Source organism: Cavia porcellus, unplaced genomic scaffold, assembly GCF_034190915.1.
Source record: "Cavia porcellus strain 051 isolate PalLab524CR breed Dunkin Hartley unplaced genomic scaffold, mCavPor4.1 scaffold_6, whole genome shotgun sequence".
Lineage (NCBI taxonomy): Eukaryota > Metazoa > Chordata > Mammalia > Rodentia > Caviidae > Cavia > Cavia porcellus.
In genome coordinates this window covers 25,189,945-25,210,000 of record NW_026947489.1, presented here as the reverse complement: position 1 = coordinate 25,210,000, position 20,056 = coordinate 25,189,945, and the positions used below count along the sequence as shown (strand labels likewise).

The 20,056-nt window shown below is 41.6% G+C and overlaps 1 protein-coding gene across 3 annotated transcripts in view; it reads right to left on the bottom strand.

The window, feature by feature from the left end:
- Tmc3 (transmembrane channel like 3) overlaps positions 1 to 10,092 on the bottom strand; it is a 37,054-nt gene extending 26,962 nt beyond the window's left edge. Inside the window, exons 1-4 of one of the 3 annotated variants that reach the window (XM_063250119.1) lie at positions 9,492 to 9,526; positions 8,078 to 8,224; positions 6,185 to 6,232; positions 4,002 to 4,077 (exon numbers count right to left, since the gene is read on the bottom strand). Coding sequence is in view for 2 of the 3 variants with exons in the window: in XM_023567430.2 (XP_023423198.1) it covers positions 4,002 to 4,077; positions 8,078 to 8,224; positions 9,492 to 9,580 (312 nt within the window). In the remaining variant the exon portion in view is untranslated. Of the gene's footprint in view, positions 1 to 4,001; positions 4,078 to 6,184; positions 6,233 to 8,077; positions 8,225 to 9,491 lie in introns of all 3 variants that reach the window. The other 2 variants (XM_023567430.2, XM_003475468.5) reach the window with 2 other exon arrangements.
- Positions 10,093 to 20,056: the final 9,964 nt, after the last annotated feature.

Genomic DNA, 20,056 nt, shown 5'->3' with positions numbered 1-20,056 from the left:
GGAGAACCCAGACCTCCAGACTCAGTTTCCAGACCACTGGATTGAAGGACCCTCAAGGCAACTCCAGTAATGAGTCTACACTGGCTTTGCCTGAAGGTGTTTCTTAGAGGCAAATCTGATAGATAAAAGCTATTTTTTGATGATTATAAGTTAGTAAGGTGCAAGGGAACATGTCATGCTTCTCTCACGGTTGGCACCAAAACCTCTGTAGCAAAAGCCTTGGAACTTTACGGAATAACTCAAGATTTTAAGAGCAAATCAAAAACAAAGCAAAGCAAAAACAAACTTGTGAGGAATAGGACCTGATTGTGGGTATGGGTTATTGAGTTTGGGTAACTCAGTTTTGCTAAGTATATTTTTGTATAAGAATTGAGTTTTGGTAATCTTGGAGAGTTACTTTGGTAGGGGACTTACTGAGCTTACTGAGCTTTGGTAAATTCTCTTGGAAATAGAAGCTCATTCTTTCACCTTTGGAAAGAGTTGTATGTTCACCAGGAGTAAATATGTTCTTACAACTCGTGTGATGGATGTGGCAGCTCGAGTGCGGCCCCAGCTTACTGCTCCTGTGCGTGCAGGTAGTGGACAGGACTTGTGATGTGTGGGCCAAATTAGGGCTTGGCTTCAGTAGAGAGAATAAAGTTGGCCATGGATCTGTGCCACTGAGGGGCAATCCTCAGGGCTGTAGTGAAGGCTGTCTCCCAGGAAGTATCCACCTGAGGCCACACTTGCACTGAGACTCAAATGTAAAGGAATCAACACTCTAAAAACAGTAGCTGGGGGCTGTCTAGAGGAGCAGGGAGGAGGGGAGAGGAAACCCTGCAGTTGGCAGTGACACCATGGGAAAGTGTGGGTTAAACTGTAAAGATAATTAAAGCCCCTACTGTCCTCATTAGTATTAGTAAGGCCTGGGATGACAGCTTCCTGTTCCCGAGGCTGCCTTGGAACCAGGGTAGAAGTGAGACGATTTGTGGGGACCCAATAGAAAGCCAGCAGGGCACAGAGCATTGTGGGCAGCCACTTTTAGTCCTACATGGAAGAAGGGTTCCTGCCAAATCGTGCCATGGGAACTCTCCTGCCAGTGTCATGGAAGACACAGTATATTAAACTCAAAAGATTCTTTCAAAGACATTTATCCAGAGCAGGGAAACATTGACAGAAAAGGCCTGGGTGTCCCTGTCTGCAGTTTCAGGCACCTGGGGCAAGGCTTGTGCCTCTGTGATCTTAGGTTTCGCTTTCCCAGATTTTGGCCTCTCATGGAACATAGAAATGTGCTGGTGCCAGAGGCAGACTGTCTACAGCAAGGGGTCATCACCCAGGAATCAGGGAAACTTCACATGAACAGAAAATTCAGGTGGAAAAGGGGGTTGGGGGCTTCAGAAAACGCCCTGTGTTTGGAGTGGTTCCTTAAAGGGGAGAGTAGCCACGCCTGGGGTGATGCCCCAAGCTCTCAGTGGAGGAAGCCGTGGGAGGATGGAGGAATACTCTATAAACTTTACTATTTGGAAAACAAAGTGGTTTTTAAAAAGAGCTATAAATAGAAGACTCATTGAGCTGTAGGCAACATGCAAATTGTCTAAAGCTGTGGGCAGAGGACTTTCATGTAAGTGGCACCTCCACAGGCAGAAAAGGCAGGTGTCACCAGGTCTGGCCCAGGGTCCAGAGGAAGACCCGGTACTGGGCTGAGCCAGTCTAGATTGAGGTACGTCCTGCCTGGCCCCTGGGGCTGTGAAAGGATGGGGTGCCCTTCCTGTGGAGCACTGCTGAAGACTTGTGGGCCATCTCCAGGTGAGGAGAACCTTGGAACACTTTCTCTGGAAATTCAACTCATTTTAAAGATGTTCTGGAGCCCATGTTGAGTTTCCTGTGAACCTTTTCACACTGTGGTGATGTCACAGGCTGCACCCATGCGAAGAGGCCCGCATTATCTTAGAAAGGTCTTGCCATAGCATTTCACACGGTTTACTGAGAAAAACAAGAAAAGCGTGGCAGCATGTGTGATTACAAATGATGAATTTTTTGTATATGTATTTCATAAACTCCCTCAGAGTGGGGCTAGCGTAAAGAGTCACAGGAAGGTTTGTTTATAAATCAGGAAGATTCTATGAAGTGTAAGAAGAAAGAATGCCAAGGTAGTATGTTGGAGATTTTTTGATATAATTTTTCAGACATGTAAAATTTATGACACTTTAATTTTATTTCAGAGATGCTAATAAGAATATATTTATACTTTTTATTAAAGTAAACTTTTGAAATATATAATATTCAGTGATTATGGAGCTATTATGAGGCGAATAAGTTATTTCATGGAGAATGATAATATAAATTATCAAGACTCTTGGAAAGTAATTTTAAAAATATTTATCAAGAGCCAAAAAAATCAGTCTCTTTCTATTGAAATTACAGTTCTGACATTTAGCCTAAGAAAATAATTAAAAAAGAGGAAAATGTATATTTGATAAACATGTTTTTGCAGGATTATTAATAATAATGGAACTTAGGAGAAATTTAAATATTCAGTAGCTGAGAAATGTCCCATTAAATTAATATGCATTTATCAGATTAATATTAATCAATTATTGAAAACAGTGAATATAAAAACTATATAGCGACATGGAAAAACCCTATGATGTTAAGTGAAAAAGGAAACAAGACAAAAATGTTTGTATACTCTAACTACTGTAAGGTGAAAATTGCACATTTGTACAGTAACTGCCACAGATCTTTTAAAGAGATGACATTGGGATAGGAGGGGGCAGAGAAGAAACAACTTTTCCCCTTCTTTTAAAAATTCATATGAAATGTATTTATAGACAGATCATGTTAAGGGATGCTAAAGTTTAGCTTTAAGTGACTGCTTGGGAAAAACCACAATTGAAACATCAGCCCTGAATTACATTTTTAAATATTTTTTTATGTTAAAGAGAATAAAACTTAACCAAACCAAATGAAACCAAAGCAGAACAAAGCAAATCAAAACAGAACACAAGCCTTCAAAATAAGACAACAATAAAACAACAGTGGCTACCATAGTGTCTCTTGTTTTCTTCAAAACAGTTGTCCATATCTTCACCATATTGAAATCAAATAGTAGAAAACAGACTAAAACCAATCAAAACAAAGAATAAAAGCACTATTAGACTTCAAGACAAGATATAAGAAATCAGCAATGGCTACCATAATGTCTTGTTTTCTTCAAAGTAGCTGTTCATACCATCACACATAGTAAAATCAATTCTTGTAAACTCTTTAGGAGGAGTTCTAGGCATGTGTAAGCCTGAACATGTACATCTATCCTTTCTGTATTAGAGGGAAAAACAAAACAAAATGCAAGAAAAACAAGAAACAAAAGAGATCAATAAATAACAGTACCAAAGAGCCCAAAGCAATAACAATATAAGTTTTCAAAACAAGGAGGTAGGAACATAACAAATGTTATTTTTAATTAGTTATCTTCAAAATAGTTACTTAGGATAGCAGATATAGGCATGCAAAATTGACCTAATCCTTTGAATGTTAACTGCTTTGTTCCAAGAACTAATAGAAGTAGTATCACAATCATCTTAGCTATCTTAAGTGTATAAATACAAATTTATATCTTTTTTCTTTTCCCGTCCTCCTTTTCTGCTTTTCCCTATTTGAGTTATTTTTCCCCTCTGAGCAGTTTCTTACCCTTTCACAGCCCTGTATTACAGAAGCAGAGCTAGAGTGTGCCTGCAACCCTTTTGCTGCCAGGGGCACAGCTCACAGCCCTACGAGGGGACACAACAAGTTGCCCTGCATTTTTGAGGGCTAAGTCCGGACATCCCTCTCCTGAGGCATGAGGCTGAGTCAGGGTCACACGACTGGTGAGCTACAGCAGCTGGAATTAAAATCCAAGTTAGGGAAACTGAGGCTTTCAAGCCCACCCCCCTGTTCTGAGCTGCTGGCAGCTGAGCTGACAACCTGTGGACCCAGGGGATCGCAGCCCCAGAACGGGGTGGCAGCACCAGGTGGTTCTTTACCTCTGCACCTGCTGCTTGGTAGCCTCGAGTCCTGGTCAGCCTCCCTTCGAACTTGAGCACAATCTCCTTCGCTCGCCTGAGAAAAGAAAGAATAGCGGTGAACACAGTTTTATCACACTTACAATTTTTTCAGACTATGTGAAAATGTAAGAGGAATAAGTCACTAAGCTAGACCAGATGTGAGCACCACTAGGTTTCAGTTCCTGACCATTGGGAGCCAGAAATCACCTTAAAAGCTTTTCTTTAGCTCAGTGCATCTGTAATCCTAGCACTTTGGGAGGCTGAGGCAGGAGAATCACAAGCTCGAGCCCCGCCTGGGCAACTTAGAAAGACTGTCTTAAAATAAGAACTAAAAAGTGCTGGCATTGTGCTCGGTGGTAGAGTACCCCTGAGTTTGATCCTAGTTCCACAGACACAAAATTATTTAAGAATTACATAGACAAACTAATCCAAAATGGTGAATTCATAGCAACAGAAATTACAACTGAACGTTTTAAAATCCTGGAGGTCAGCTGGGAATCACTAACTCTGGAAAGCTTGTCTCAGCTCCCCCTCTTAGCAACTCTCCTCTTTCTGTCAGTGCCTTGAAACTGAAATTTCTCTGGTGCCTGGTTACTGACAGCAGGAAAGTTGTGTTTATAGAGCCAGAAACAACACCCTGACTCAACCTAACCAAACACCCACATATCATTTTGTTGAGTTAACCTGGTATCATTATCTAAAAATGTTCAACCCTGAAAAATGGACAGAACTATTGGAATAGATGGTTAAATCCACAACTCCATGAGCAACTGAGTTAGGTTGAGTGGCGGCACCATGGGATAGATGGGAACCAAAGACTTGGAGAGGAGCCTCTCTGCTAAGTAACCTCCTTGTGCACCGCCCCAGTGCAGAGATCTTTGTTACTCTGTGCTCATTTAGGTCTGGTGTTGAAGAACTTAGCCCTTCTGTATCAGCCAATTGGCTAGCTCAGCAAATTCTCCCCTTAGGGTGTTCTCTGTGTGTGTCCCAAGCAGCCTCTCTGTGACATCCTCTGGTAATGAGTTCCTCCTCCAGACACAAAGGACAAGCCAACTCTTTTTGCACAGCAAGCTGATCTTTTCAAAGCATGACTTAATGGAATACTGGGGTTTGGCGCCTCACTGCAAAAAGGCCTTATGGTCATAGCCTTCCCAATGCAATGTACTGGCTTTACTGTGGCCAAATAAGAAACAGAGGTAAGGCTGGCATCCCGCCCCACACCATGACCACCACATGGGGGCCATCTTCAATGGTCTGCCTGCTACAGCAACTGAAAAGCAAAGCCTAGCAAAGTCTAATGATACACATTTCATGTGTCTGTGATTCTTTCTGAAGACATTTCTGCATCCCTATTTTGAGCCAGACATGGTAGAATAAAGAAACACATAACACAGTGTCGCTACTCTGGAGGAGCTCCCTCCTGGGTAGGACAAAAGTGATCTAGAGACACAATGATCAGGACAATGTGGGCCTGGCCAGCACTGTGCGGGCAGGGAAGCAGGGCAAGTGTGCCTGATCTGGGTGCAGTCATAGCAGCACGCTCGCCTATCGGATCATTCACTGCCCTGTAGGGCAAACAAGTATGTGCCACCTTCTTCCAGTCAGCTGCTCTGACCCACATCAGGTGAGGTTCCTGGACTCGGGCTCTGTGTCCCCTGCTCCTCCCCAGTGAACCTGTGATAAACCTCAGTGAATCCAATCAGGGTGGTGCTGCTCCAGTAGCTTTCAAGGTGACAGAGAAGAGGTGTGTGTCACAAGTGCTGTGGATTGAAGTACTCAAAGGGAAAGCTACCCTTGAAGAGCCACGTCACTGGCCAGATGCATGCTGCCCAGCTGGGGCGCTGGCCAGGTGGTGCAGCCCAGCAGCATGGTGGGAGGCCTGGCAGATCTTTTCTGTCCAAGCAGCCTGGACTGAAAAGGAATCATTTGCTCTGCTCTGCCATCAAGGTGAAAAAGGCTTGAGCTCTTATTCAGAAAACATTCAATTATCATCTCTGAGTGGTTTTTAAAAGCTCTGACATAGCGCATGCTCTTCTTTTATCTTGTAGATTAACTGGTCCAGTGATTCCACTGGTGACATTCCCACATTTTGGTAAAAGAGGACACTAGACATGGGACTGAAAGAGGATGTGCAAAGTTTCATTCTACCACTCAAAACTCACGTGCTTCTTGGGCCGGTCTTTCATAATTCTGCATGCGCCCCGCCCCATCTAAAATGTGAACACAGTGAAAGGGAAAGTCTGATGGACGTCATTCCGTGTGCTGACCCTTCCCCATGCTTGCTTAGCATTGCAACAATATCAATCCCCCTAATTATCCTGCCTGGCCTAATTCATGCTTCTACAATAGCCCATTCCAGACCAGGCAGTCCTCAGCTCCAGACAAATAATGAACCTTGTGCAAACACAAGATGGGCCCGTGACCACACACTAAGAGAGACGCCCTGGTCCCAGAATAGTCAGTTTCGGCTTCCTCAGCCTCTACCACGCAGCCACCCCAGGCAAACCCTCACTCTGTAAGACAGCTGCTCCTCTGGCACTTCAGAGCCAGCGGCCCCTCTCAGGTCTTTGTTTCAATAAAGGCTGACCTTGCCAGGAGTTTTATTTTCCTTTCTCTTTTATTTCTTTTAGTCCACCCTCACTTACAGAACGGAAATGATAGCTGATACTGGATGTGGAAGGCAGGTAAGGGGGCGTGAACAGAGCCTTCTGAAGGTGTGAACCCATAGTAAGTTTAGCTCTGTGTTGTAGCCACCGAGAGGCAGGTGGCAGCTGGAGGAGTGGTGGCTGCATGGACATTTGTGAAAGGAGTGACAGGGTGGAGAGAAGCCTAGCAGCCTAGCAGCAGGGCTGGAAAGAAAGGAATGGGTCTAAAACATGCTCTGGTCCACACAGGTGCCAAAGGTGCACCACTTGATCATGAGAGCACCAGGGGACCTGTCAAGGCCACCAGATGGTGCGACTTGTGTTGAGATTGTTGGTATCACTGTCAGCAGCATCCATCAGTCATCCCTACGGAGTGACCATGACATACGAGGGACAGCACTGAGCACATGCAGAGGTGAGCCCATTTAAAATCCTCATAGACCACAATCAGTGCATGGCCTCAAACTCTAGAACTTAAAAGTATCAACTTGAATACGTGTTTAAAATGCAGCTCCAACGCTGAACAGTTGATGTGGGAGGCTGGGGTTGGAGCCCCAGCATTGCCACAAGAAAAGAAATGTTGAATCTTGTCCCATAGTGTGGCTCTGTAGGTCAGAGGGCAGCATGGGGGTTTGAGTTTCTAGTACCTGATAACCCAGCAATTATCATGTTGGAAATGCTCTGTGACAGATGAGGACCACTTCTCATCATCACTTCAGTTTGGAAGAGAAAGGTACAGGTATTTACAGAAATTAAGAAAATGAGTCAGGCTTGATGGCATGTTCTTGTCATCCCAGCACTCTGGAGGCCGAGGAAGGAGGGATTGTGACTTGCCTAGCTTGTGCCATTTAGCAAGACACTCTTGCAAAAGAAAAATAAAAACAGCAGAAGATGTAGCTTAAGGCAAAGTCCCCAGGCTCCATCCCTCTCTATCATTGAAAAGAAAAAATATCAAATGACTAGAGATTGGTGAAGATGATAGTCAAATTCAGCAATCTATATTCAAATTCTCTGGGCTTAATTTTTATATAGCCAGATTCTTTAGTAACACTCTGAGTATCACAATAACCTGGGCTTCTGTACAGGTTTTCTCCCCCAAGGAGGCAATGGCGAGGGTGCTAAAACACCTCTTTTGCCTCAGGTTTAGCCTTTTGTCAACTGTGCATTTGGAGAAAATCTAGTGTGTGGGAAAGAGGAAGAAGACAAGAAAACTTTTTACTAACACACACATTCAGCATGTACACAGATAGCACACACTGAAACACACACACACACACACACACACACACACACACACACACCCTCTGCCATCTTAGTCATGTCTCTGGTCTAGGACCACACCTTTGGTCTCTCCTTCCCTGGGCTGGAAAGCATGTTTACCACAAGGAATCACTGCAACAGAGGCCTCACCTCAGTGCCCTCAGCTTCTGTCCCATGGTCCAGGGTCTGCAGCGAATATTTGCCATGAGATCTTTCTGGAACTGTATGTTCTGGAAGATTTGTTCCGGGTCACTGCTGTCCCCTGTTTCATCAGCATTAAAGCTGTCATCCAAGTTACTAAACGAATCAGGGCATTAAGGAGGAAATCTGATTAGTGCAATTGCTTCCAGAAAAGAACATCTTTCCTGGGGAAAGTTTGACAGGGTCATCTATATGGGGAGAAACAGAGAGAGAGAGAGAGAGAGAGAGAGAGAGAGAGAGAGAGAGAGAGAGAGAGAGAGAGAGAGAGAATGTCTAGGATACATATAGGTAGAGGGAGAGGGAATTAGCAGTGTCAGCAGCCCATTGCAATCTACTTATTGGAATCTATTACTTTGCTCATCAGGGAAGAATGAAAGTTGCTGAAGACAGGAGCTATTATTAGAAAACACAAAGTTAGAAAAGGAGTCTTTTGTGAAGGATTTGATTCCTGAACTGCAGCAATCTTGATAAGCAAATAATTTCCTTTACAGGCTCATTGAAATTCTTGCATAGTTTTAGAAGCTCCTCCTTGTCCCTAAACTCTGAAAGTAAAATGAATAAAATCCAAATGTCTGTCACCCAGAGATGCCTTTCTGCCAGTCCTGTCTGATTTATCTTAAATGCAAGATAACAAAGATAGAGCAAGGCTCGGTCTCTCTGAAGGGGAAATTAGCTCAGCAAGTGGATATAGGCAAAACATTCAGGGAAACAGCTACTCTCTAGAAGCATGATGTTTCAACATGTGGCGATATTTATTTTCACTAATTATTATGCTAATCCTAATGTGACTTTTTCAGGACAAATGAATCTCTTCCCTGGCTATTAGAAGAGATAGTATTTCCTGTGTTATTCTCTATTTCATATTGTTTTTGCTTATTCCGAGGAGAATTTTTTTCTAGTTTCTCCAAAGCCAATGGAGGTTTTTTTTTTTTTTTTTTTTTTTTTTTTTTTACTTAATGAAATACTCATTACTCTCATGTAAAAAACTCAAATAATATTTTCATCAACTTTTAATTCCTTTGAACGTTTTCTAACCAAGAGTGTATTTATCATGAAGGGTGTATGATCTGATGTCTGGTAAGCAGGGGAAAGGGAGAAAGCTCTTGTGTGGAGTTGGCTGGCATACAGCCTGGCCACGAGGCAGGCTTCCAGTGTCCCATCCTCTGTCCCAAAGACAGCAGCTGTTGCCATCCCTTCCATGGGCGCTGCTGAGGTTGACACCACAGGTGTATAGGACCCTACAGCCATAAGCTTCTAAGTTATACTGAAGAGGAGCCGAGCAGGACGAGGGCATTGTCCCTGCTTGGTGACCCATGCTCACACAGCTGCCTCCTGTGATCTGCTGATGGTGGAATCCACTTACCTGAGCAGCAGGGACTCCTGGTAGAGGTAGCGCTGGCTGGCATTTCTCCGGATGCTTCTGTGACGCTGGGATGCCTTTGAGGGCTTCATGGGAGTGGATTTCCTGCCAGTAACCCCCTGGAGCTGCAGGGAAACTGAGAAGCCAGCAGACAAGGGAGGGTCTGGTCTTCAGACTCAGGTTTCTGGAGCTTTAGACTTACCTCCCCTGCTCAACAGCAGGGCTGCACGTCATGTTGTGTCTGCAGCTGGTGCTGGGCAGGCACAGGAAGGAGCCAGGAGGCTGGTTCTGCATATGTAATGTAGAGGGGCTGCAGCTGCACTGATTGGCTGGAGTCCTGGTAACCAAAGGTGAGGCTTGGCCAGGTGGTCAAGGGATGACCTAATGCTGCCCAAAGAGCCCTCTCCGTAGCTCTTGTGCCCTGAAAGGATTCTACAGTTTGCAAAGCACTCGTTTATAACCACAGCTGGTGTTCACAAATTCTTTAGGGAGGAGAGGCACAGCCGAAATGTATTTTTAAAGCCTTTTTTCCTTAACTTTAAAAATGTTTGCAAGAAGTTAAGTGTACAGAAATATCGATATAACAGTACTGCAAATATCTGTTCATTTCTAACTCACGTTCACCAACTGCCACATTTGCCATAGTTGCTTTATTTGTATCCCTATATATTCTTTGATGCATTTGAAAATAGGTTGCAGAAATAATGACATTGCCAACCCTAAATACTCCAGGACACTAATGATCAAGTTAACATTTCATCACAGCTTTACGTGTGATCACATTAATACATATCATGACCTTAGGAGATGGAGTTACAAGAATTTAAGGGGATTTCCAGAGTTTCTTGATAAGGAAAAAAGAATTTGATAGAAGTTCCAGATTCTGAAAATAGATTGCCCTGATAAAATGTGTTGATGCCTGACTGCATTAATCCTTAGCAAAAGGTCAGCAACTCCAAATTTCTGCCCCAGCTGTGGCCTCTGTAGCACTAACTAGTCATGCACTGGAACTTCAGGCAAAAAACCGATCCCTGAGTCTTTTAACTCCACACTGTGATGCTCTCCCTGCTAGTTAACACGAGCAGTAGTTTGTTTGCATGAGGTTAACTGCACCTTTGCACCAACTGAACAAGAAGGTGCAGGGTTGAAACTGAAAGGACCTTTCTTGTGAACACTCTGTCTAGTACACAACAGGGACAAGAAATGGGTGACCGAAGGACTGGGCCGTGCATCAGACAGCAAAGTGGAAAGGAAATCCGTCAGCAACTGCAGCGGGGAGGGGGGCCCCTGAGCCAGATGCCTTCTTTCATTCATTGACAGATAATTAGATAGCTCTGATTATCTTCCCCTTGCTTGTCTGGCAAAGGAAAACCAGAACCCTAGCTGGGGTCCTGGGGCACCTGGTTTAGAAAGAAAGCATTCAGATCTGGGGTTCCAGGGTTGGGAACAAAACACAAACCCTGGTTCTAAAGCTGGGCTTGGCTCAGAAATGGGTCACAAGATTGTTTGCCAACTTGCCTGGACCACATGGATGGATGGTTGATCTGGAATGCTGTAAGTACAGTGGTGCCTTGGAACACAAACTTAAGTCTTCCCATGATTCTGATCTCAGAATTTGTTCCATGATTCTGGTTGCAAACGAACTGCGCTACTGTGTCTGCTTATCAAATGGGCAAATGGCATTACAACAGGTTGGTTTCCAGCTCTATACTGAGATTTTTGTATTGTTTTAAGAGATCTTTACATATTTTATACGAGCTTGAATACTTCAAAACACTTTATCCTCCTTCTTCTAAGCTCTCCAACCTTATTCGGAAATATCTACTTAAATTTTAAAAAATATTAATCTTAAAATAAAATATTAATTGTGTATTTTGAACATTTTTATGCATTAATTTTTTTGTGGGAGAAAGTGGGGAAAGATTAGCACATTTTGAGGTGCCTCAGAGATTCAGTAAAACGAATCAATGCAACTCATCTATGTGTTTATTCAGGTAATTCTGTTTGACATATGAATGAGATAAAATGTGCTGATCAAAAGATATTTAACCTCATTTTTAGCATTTAAATAATAAAACAACAGATGCATATGAATAATTGCTACGTTGGTATGAATCAATCACCCTAGTTTTTTGCCTACTTTTGAAGAAATGTAGGTTTCTAAACATCTTGTTAAGAAAGTGATACAGAGTAATTAAATAAAAATGGGAATAGTGAGAAAGTTAGAAGTAGGAAAAAAGCATGGGAATAATGTTAATGATGCTAACTCTTTCATTTCCAGCTCTTTGCCAAGTGCAAATGCTTCTTCACATTTACATGCTTTGCAATTTGTTTGTAGAGATGCATTTCTCTTAACTTTTAAATTGATTTTTTATCCAAAGCAACTTCCATGTTATTTTTAAATGTTTGTGAGCTTATTTTACCATTAGGACACTGCGAGGAAATCTGTTTACAACAGAAAGCATTCGACACTGCTCATTTCTCAAGACCCATTTGTGCTCCCCAATACATTTTTCCATTGATTTTCTTCAGTGTTTATCATCATTTCTTTAGAATCAGTTTTCCATAAACGAAGTGAATGAATTTAAAGGAACATCGTTTTTAAAAAATGCAGTGTTGTCAAATGAGTGTTATGTTTATATTTATATTGGCTTAATGTTTTTATTTTTGATAAAATTCATTTTTAAACTTACTGATTTGATATGTGGTAATCATGATTCCCCATTAGGTGGCCTTGAAGCCTTATAAAGTTTTCACTCATTAATTAGAAAGGCTTTATTCTGGGCTTCTAGATACGGAAATATTTGAAGCTAGAGTATATGAAGTTTTATCCAAATATTTCAAGGAAAAAGACATACACTATGGTAACTACTACTAAGTCGGGTTATATGGTGGTGAAGTACTAGGTTGCTGAAACAGTCATGCTTTGACCTCTATTGTTATATTGTTATGTCCTGTTTTATCTCAATCTCCCCCTTATTCTTTTAAAAAAATTATTTAGTCATTTCTTATGTTTGTCTTACTTAAGGGAAAAAAATTTAAAAAATTAGGATATATATATATAGTAACTCTTTTTGATTTCCTATTAACTTGTTTTGAAGTCCTGTAATACTCCCACGATCTTGTTTTGACTGATTAGACTCTGTTCCATTCTGTATGATAGTATCAAGTTTGAGGGTATAGGCAACTACTTTGAAGGCAATAAGATTCACTAAGATGCCCATTCTGGTTTGACTATTGTCTTCCTTGGAAGTCCTGTAATGTTTACAATGCCTAAGTTTTATTGGTCTTGTTCTCTACTGTTTTGTCCAACTTTATAATATCTAATGAGATAGACAATTCTTTTTAAGGAAACAAGAGACAACGTTAATAACCATTGTTGATAACCTTGTGCTCTGTTCTACACCATGTGCTATGTCTATCCTTAGTTTTGACTGACAGCTTTGTTTTGCCATATTTGATGTATTCTCTCCCCCCCAAAAAAGTAATAAGCACTAAAGAGTAATAAAATCCAAAATGTGTAAATTTTGTTGTAAAAAAGAGAGGGGAAAAAAAAGAGCTCTAACGGATATAATAGCAAGTGTGTTTAGGAGTGTTAAATAGCTGACTATATCAATGTTTTTGGATCATTGAACACAGCTGTTTGCAGTCTCTTTGTTTGAATGTCCACCTTGTATTCTTTGATACTGTGATTTGAGCAACTATTTTCAAGATGATAATATGTAATCTATTAACAGGTGATTTCTTACTGTTATGTTTTTTTTTTGTAGTTCTGTATTACGTGTACCCTTACACCGCTTTGTTTTGTTTTGTGTTTGTCTCTTTTTCCTCTTAAATAAAATAAAAAAAAAAACCTTACTGATTTGAAATTGCTTTTAATGACATATAATAATTGTATGTGTTCTTTTGATACAAATTTATGATGTCTAGTGATCAAATTGATGTAGTTAGCAAACTGATTATTGAAACATTGGTCACTTCTTTGTGTTGGGAATATTTAGAATCTTTTCTTCTGGCTATTTTGTATCTACTGTATACTCAACTGAATTTATTACTGTGGTCAAGATGATGCACTCAAGGGGAAGCTGTGATCGCTGCCCTTGCTCCTTGGAGGAAAACTCAGACTCAGCTTCTTCTTTCCTCCCCAGGACTGGCTTCTCTGAGCTCCAAAGTGCCAGGCAGAAATTGGAAGCGCAGAAAATGCTTTATGGATGGAGGGAGGTGAATTATTCCGCATGCATTTGACTCTCTTGACAACTTTATTAGAAGCTTTGGAAGTACTGGATGATTTTAAGTGAAGACAGAATTTGTGTATAGATAAAATGACTAGAAATCCCTCAAATACTTACCATCACACTATTTTTCAAATCAGAAAGAATCCAAACGATGTTAAAATGTGCTACAACTACTATTTTCCAGATCAACTGCTTTCAGGACCCACATGGTAAGACAAAGAGACAGAACATTTAGGGAAAGAGAGAAAACAGAAAGAAAAACTGCATAGCATGTGACTCAGATTAATTTGAAAAAGAGAAAAGCAACAAGAAAAAGAATAAAACTTAGTTATAAATCCCAGAAGCTTTTAACAGAAATCTCTTGTGGCTTAGTTTACAGGAATAAGAACGTTCATTCTGTACATCATGAATCAGAGAATTGTTTTCCCGCTAACTGAATTCTATTCCAAAATGAAACATTAGTATCCCTAGGTGCACCTTAGAGCTGGTGTGTGTCTAGCGTGTCCTGCCAGCCAAGCCAAGTCAAACCAAGCTCCCTCTCCCTGTTCACAAGATTTCAGCTCTGGGTTTCATAAGACAGACCTTCTCACTTTTGGAATGTAGTTACACAAAGTATTTTTTTTTTTTTGGTAAGTATTTTTTTGGTCTGGAGAATGTTATTCAGGGGAAGTGCTCAAGAATAGATTGTTTCCAGTTGTCTGAAAAACAGCTAAGTTGTTGGAGACATGAGAACAACTTTTAACTTTTTAAAAGAATTCTTCATGAAATCAGCTGCAAATAAACTTGAAAGCCAGCTGGCACACTCTTCCTCTTGGGGCCTGTGTGGTATTCTGTTATTCATTTAGAGAGTACTGAGGGATGCGTAAGTGGGCTGGTGGTGGAGTTGTCCTGTTCATAGCTGCTCTGGCAGTACCAGGCTCCACACTACCAGGCTTCGAAGAGAAAAGCTGTTTTCACCACCAAGAAATGGTAAATGTCTCGGGAGACCTGTATGTTTAATTTTTGTGTTTACATGCATAGAAATATCACATGGTACCCTACAAATATGGACATTTTTTTTGTATCACTTGAAATATGAACATAATATAAATTTAAAAAGAAAAATGAGAAACTGATCATCAGACAGGCAGCAGTGGGATGAGAATTATACAGCTACTCTGTTCGCCTGCTGTTGAATTTTCTTCCTTGAGGAGACATACAGTTTTTCCTTTTCTAGGAGAGATATGTTTGATAATAGGTAAAATAAAACTTTTCTTCCTTCTCATAGGATTAAACAAATAATCTGTACTAGGAAAAGGAAAAATTTGAATTTTCTGAAATAGTAGGAGCCAGGAGGAGAGCAGCTTGGGACCTGGTGGAGACTTTTCTTTGATGATTACTAGGTCTCTGGTTGTCCTTTATGCTTGGGAGATTTTAGAAAGCATAGCAAATTTGTCCTGGAGGGGAGATGACTGTGTTGCCCAGTATTTCCTCTCATCCCTGACAGAAACACCGCCTTAACCAGCAGTTGGAGCTACACTGCACGTGGGATGAACAGAGGGAACAGGACAGATTACAGACAAAACACATCAGTGGCATCCTGACCTGCCACCGAGATACAGAGTTTGCCTTGTTCTGCTTAGGCTTTGTTGTGGTATCTTAAAGTTCCTTCTTTTAAGAAAATTAGCTTCCTCTTTTCTTTCATTACTTACTGACATCTCCTCTCGTCTTCTATTTTTTATTGTGACACATTGAATTCTATAATATGGATCAGATATGTTCAAGGTATACAATATGGTGATTTGATACGTACATGCATTTGTGATAATTACCAAATCACATTAATCAAAATGTTTTTGATCTATCACTGTCATTTTTAGTTTGATAAAGACATTGTAAAATTTTCTTTCCTTAAAATGCAAGGTGATGTCTCCCATAAAATTGACTTTGATTTCCCAAAGTAGATTTAAAAACTTTAAAATACTCATCCCTTCTTTTTTATTCTTTATGGGTTGTACTTTATTTTGGATAAAAGTGTATTTTCACCAGGCTAATTCTTAACACATCTCCTCCTCTACACCGGACAGTTTTTGAGTGAAAGCCCTATTTTGGCCACAGAAAAGATCTATGTAAAATCTGATAGGTAGAAACAAACGAGCTGCTATTTTGTCTACTCTGCATGTGGCTGAAGGGCACTGCCGGGTGGCAGCATCCTGCCTTTCAGGTGCTGGCCTGTCTGATTGGCCTGGACCACAGCTGGTGTCTCAATAACATCAGCTCCCTTGGGGCAGCTGCCTGGGCCCTGGGCCTGACATGTGCAGCTCTGTGGTTGAAGGCGCCAGCTTCCTGTGCAGGATGTCTGCATATTAAGGCTGAAAGTGAGGAGAAGAGAGGTGGGTTCTGATTCATTCCTCTGAGCTCCAGTCACGCTGGAGGGTAAAGGAGACTTCCCTTGTCCTCTCACACACAGTTCCCTCTCCCAATACTGGTCCAGGTGACCTGAAGCAATTTCAGCACCACATATCTGATGCAACCAGTTTCCAGGACCATGTAGGTTTTTTTTTTTTTTTTTTTTTTTTGAATTTTCAAGAAGATAAAACCACTTAAAACAAACCAGTGTAAGAGATACAGGACTTCAAAACATTATAAAACCAACAATAGTTACCATAATGCCTTTTGATGTCTTCAAAATAGCTGCAGATAACTTTGGACATAGTAAAAATCAAACAGAACAGAAACAATAAAAACAAAACAGAACAGAATAGAAATAAAAACAGCAATAAAGGATTTCAAAACAAGCCAATAGTAAATACAAAATTGCTGCTCTAATATGTCTTGCTATCTTTGAAATAGCTGTGCTTGCCATCAGATTTAATGTAATCAGACAAAACAAAACAAAAGAGAATAAAACCCAACCCAACAAAACAGTGCTATATGGAATCAACAATGGCTGCAACCTTCAGAAGGAGGTCCCCCCAGATGTCACACTGTGTACCGCTATGCTCTGAACCTATAGCCCTGACCATTGCTGCAATGTCAGTGAAACTCCAAAGCACCACAGGCATCCAATTGCATTTCACCTCCATAGCTATCATCACAGCCTGTGTTCTCTAGATCAGCCTGTTGCTTATGGCGGTGTGCAGGGTGGGGTTTGGTACTTCTTGTTTGCCAGCCTGCTCATAGAAAGGGGGTGGGGTCTGGTTGTTCCAGTCCAGGGCCAGCCTGTGTATGATGCTGGTTCCCAGAATGGGCTTGCTTGCTGGTGTGGCCTTGTTTTCTCTACCCCAGGTCTGTGAATGGTGCTGACTCACGGGAAGAGAATAGGGTCTGGCTCTTTGGGTCTGGCCCACGCATGGCACTGGGTCTGACTGGGACAATGTAAATTTTAATCATTATGTGAGTCTTGTGTATTGGATCTGGTTGGACAATTGAGCCATGAGTCACTCCCACAGCTGTTCTTGCCTCTGGACTTCATCTCTTCAATTAAGATGTAGCTACACTGCTCTACCAGGACTACTCTGAGTTCCTGAACACTACTAGGTTAGGCTGAGGGGTCACCCTCATGATCTAAGACTGCCAAGCCAGGCTCACTTCTTGAGGCTCCACTAGCTTTCCATAGTGCCAAACTGAGGGCCACACCTTTAACTCAAAGGCCTGAAGGTGACAATTCAGATCCAAGCTCTTGTGACAACACTGTAGGCTGAGGAAGAGGCAGTTGAGACTGAGGGTGCTCTAACAAGCAGAATTTGGTGTTTATCCTGTTTATACCTTTCTTATGCTAGATGGCAGGTCTCTTATTCTCTTAGTTACTTTTCTCATTGCTGAGACAAAATACCCAACACCCAAAGTTAAAAGAGAAAAGGTTTATTTTACCTCACTGTTTGTAGAGGTTTCAGTTAGGCATCAGTGGGCTCCAAGGCAGGGCGGCATGGACAGAGGAGCATGGCAGAAGAGAAACGGTCCATAGTGTGGCAGGCAGAAGGCATGAGACAGTAAGCAGCGGCAGCAGCAAGCTCCTTCATTCTCTCCCTTTATATTCCATCCAGGCTACCAGCATCCCGATTGTGCAACCCATCATTTACACACCTACTAAACACATTGAGTTATCACAGACCCTAAGTTGTCACACACTTTTAATCCCAGCATCACATACCCTAGATCCAGATACCTCTGAAACGTCCACTTGTGAGGGTTCACAGCTCTGAGGGGCCATGTAACACCCATCGGTTCCTTTGCTCAGTGTGGCATCTTCTTCAAGTTTGGGTATGTCTGACTCTGCCTCTCTTCTCAGTCTTTTCGTGCTTTCCCACCACAGGGATAAGATCTCACTCCATTGGAGCCAATCACAATCACTGGAAAGGATCCATGCCCAGAGCTTCCTATTTGGACTACTCTTTTTGATCACCCCCATTTCTCCAATCTATTTCTATATTTTCCTGTGTTGAGGTAAAATACGTATAACATGAAATTTACCACTTGACCTGTTTTCAAATGTGCAGCTCAGTAACATTAAGGACATTCACACTGTCACACAACCATCATCATCATCCATCTCCAGAACTTTACTCCTCTTCCTGAACTGAAACTCTGCATCCATTAAACAACAGCTCCACATGCTCCTCTCCCAAGAGCCGTAGAAGCCTGTATTTTACTTTCAGCCTATTGAACTTGAATATCATGAATCTGACTGTACCAGCGAGCTCAGGCAAGTGAGAATATAAAATATTTCACCTTCTGTGACTGGATTACTTAACTCAACACGACGTCTTCATGGCTTCCTGTGTTACAGCCTGTACAGAATTTTCTTCCCTTCTAAAGCTGAATAATATAAACCTTTAGGTTTTCCAGCTACAGTAAGAAAGTTGATAAAACAAGAAATGTCTTTCATTGCTCACCTTTATATCCAGCGCTCTGAGTCTTTCTGCTAAATGTCACTCAAATTTCCTGCAGATGAAAGTTCTCAATTAAAGAGCTTTATTTAATTTTCTTCTATTTTTACCTTATCTCCTGGCAACCTCTGGAAATATTTAGTAGGACAGTGATTCTTTTTTCTAATCCCTAATGCTCATGCAGATTTCCCTCTAAATTATTTTATTTTAAAGTGAAAAAAGGAAGCAAATTAACTGCGTTGCTTATTTCTGGTTGATAGTTTTCCCATGTTCACACCATTTTCCCTTTTCTTCTTTCTCTCCACTCTTTGAGCACTCTGCATCTGTTTTTTCATTCATTTTTTCCCCAGTAAGTGTTTACTAAATGCCTATGCAATGTTGAAGTCTATTTATAAACTTCACATCGCAGTGTTTTCCCAAGTAGCCTTTATTCAGCTACTCAGAGAGAGTCTGATCTGGAGATCATGCTTCTAGTAACTTCTCAAGTGCATCAAAATAACATAAACCAAAATTACTGTGCTAATATTTAAATTCAGAGAATGTCCTCAATATCATCAAGGTAGGCTGACACATGCTCCCCTTATATGCATAATTCATTCACATAATCCCTGGAGCCTGTGACTCTCACTAAAGTTGGCAAACAGCATCCTGGGAGGTGTCTCTGGTAGATCTGATTGAGTTAATGACGTCAGGATGGGAAGGTGATGCTGGATCGTCCGCACGGAGCCTAAATGCCACCTCATGTACCCTGTAAGGAAGAGAAAATCGGAGATCTTAATACACACAGAATAAGAAGCCCTGTGGAGACAGAGCCAACAGAGGGAAGAGGCTGGCCTTGAAGACTGGAAGAATGGGGCCACAAGCCCAGGAGTGCCGTCTAGAAAGGATGCCCCAATCAGAGCCTCCAGGGTAACCGACCACACCTGCACTCTGGCTTGGTGATGCCACCAGAATTCAGAGTTTGGATTTCTGACCTCCAAAACCCAGGAGAAAACAAATGTCTGTTGTTTTTAAGTATCAGTTTGTGGTAATTTATTGTAGCAGCCACGGGAAATGAATATAGTCATTTTATCTCTAGAAAGAGGTTAATAACAACATGCACTTTGAAGTGTTTGTAAAGATAAAATGAATGAGGGTCTGGAAGAAGTTCAAGAGAGTGCTTAACATAGTGAGCATTCACAAATGTTGGATTCATTTATTGAAAGACTTAAGTACTGGGCCACATCATCTTCCAACACTAAACAGCAAATATATTAATGAAACTCCATGCAAATAACAGAACTCTGGAGCACTTGAAACCCCCACCTGCCACGGGCAGCCCCCACCCCATCTCCTGGCTACAGAGTGCTTTGTGAAATGCACAACTACTCAGGTTCTGTCCCTTCGGGAAGTCTCCAGTGAACTCATCTCCCGGTCAGACAACAAGCCAGGCCCTTTCCAAGACAAGGCCAACAAGAGTAGTTAA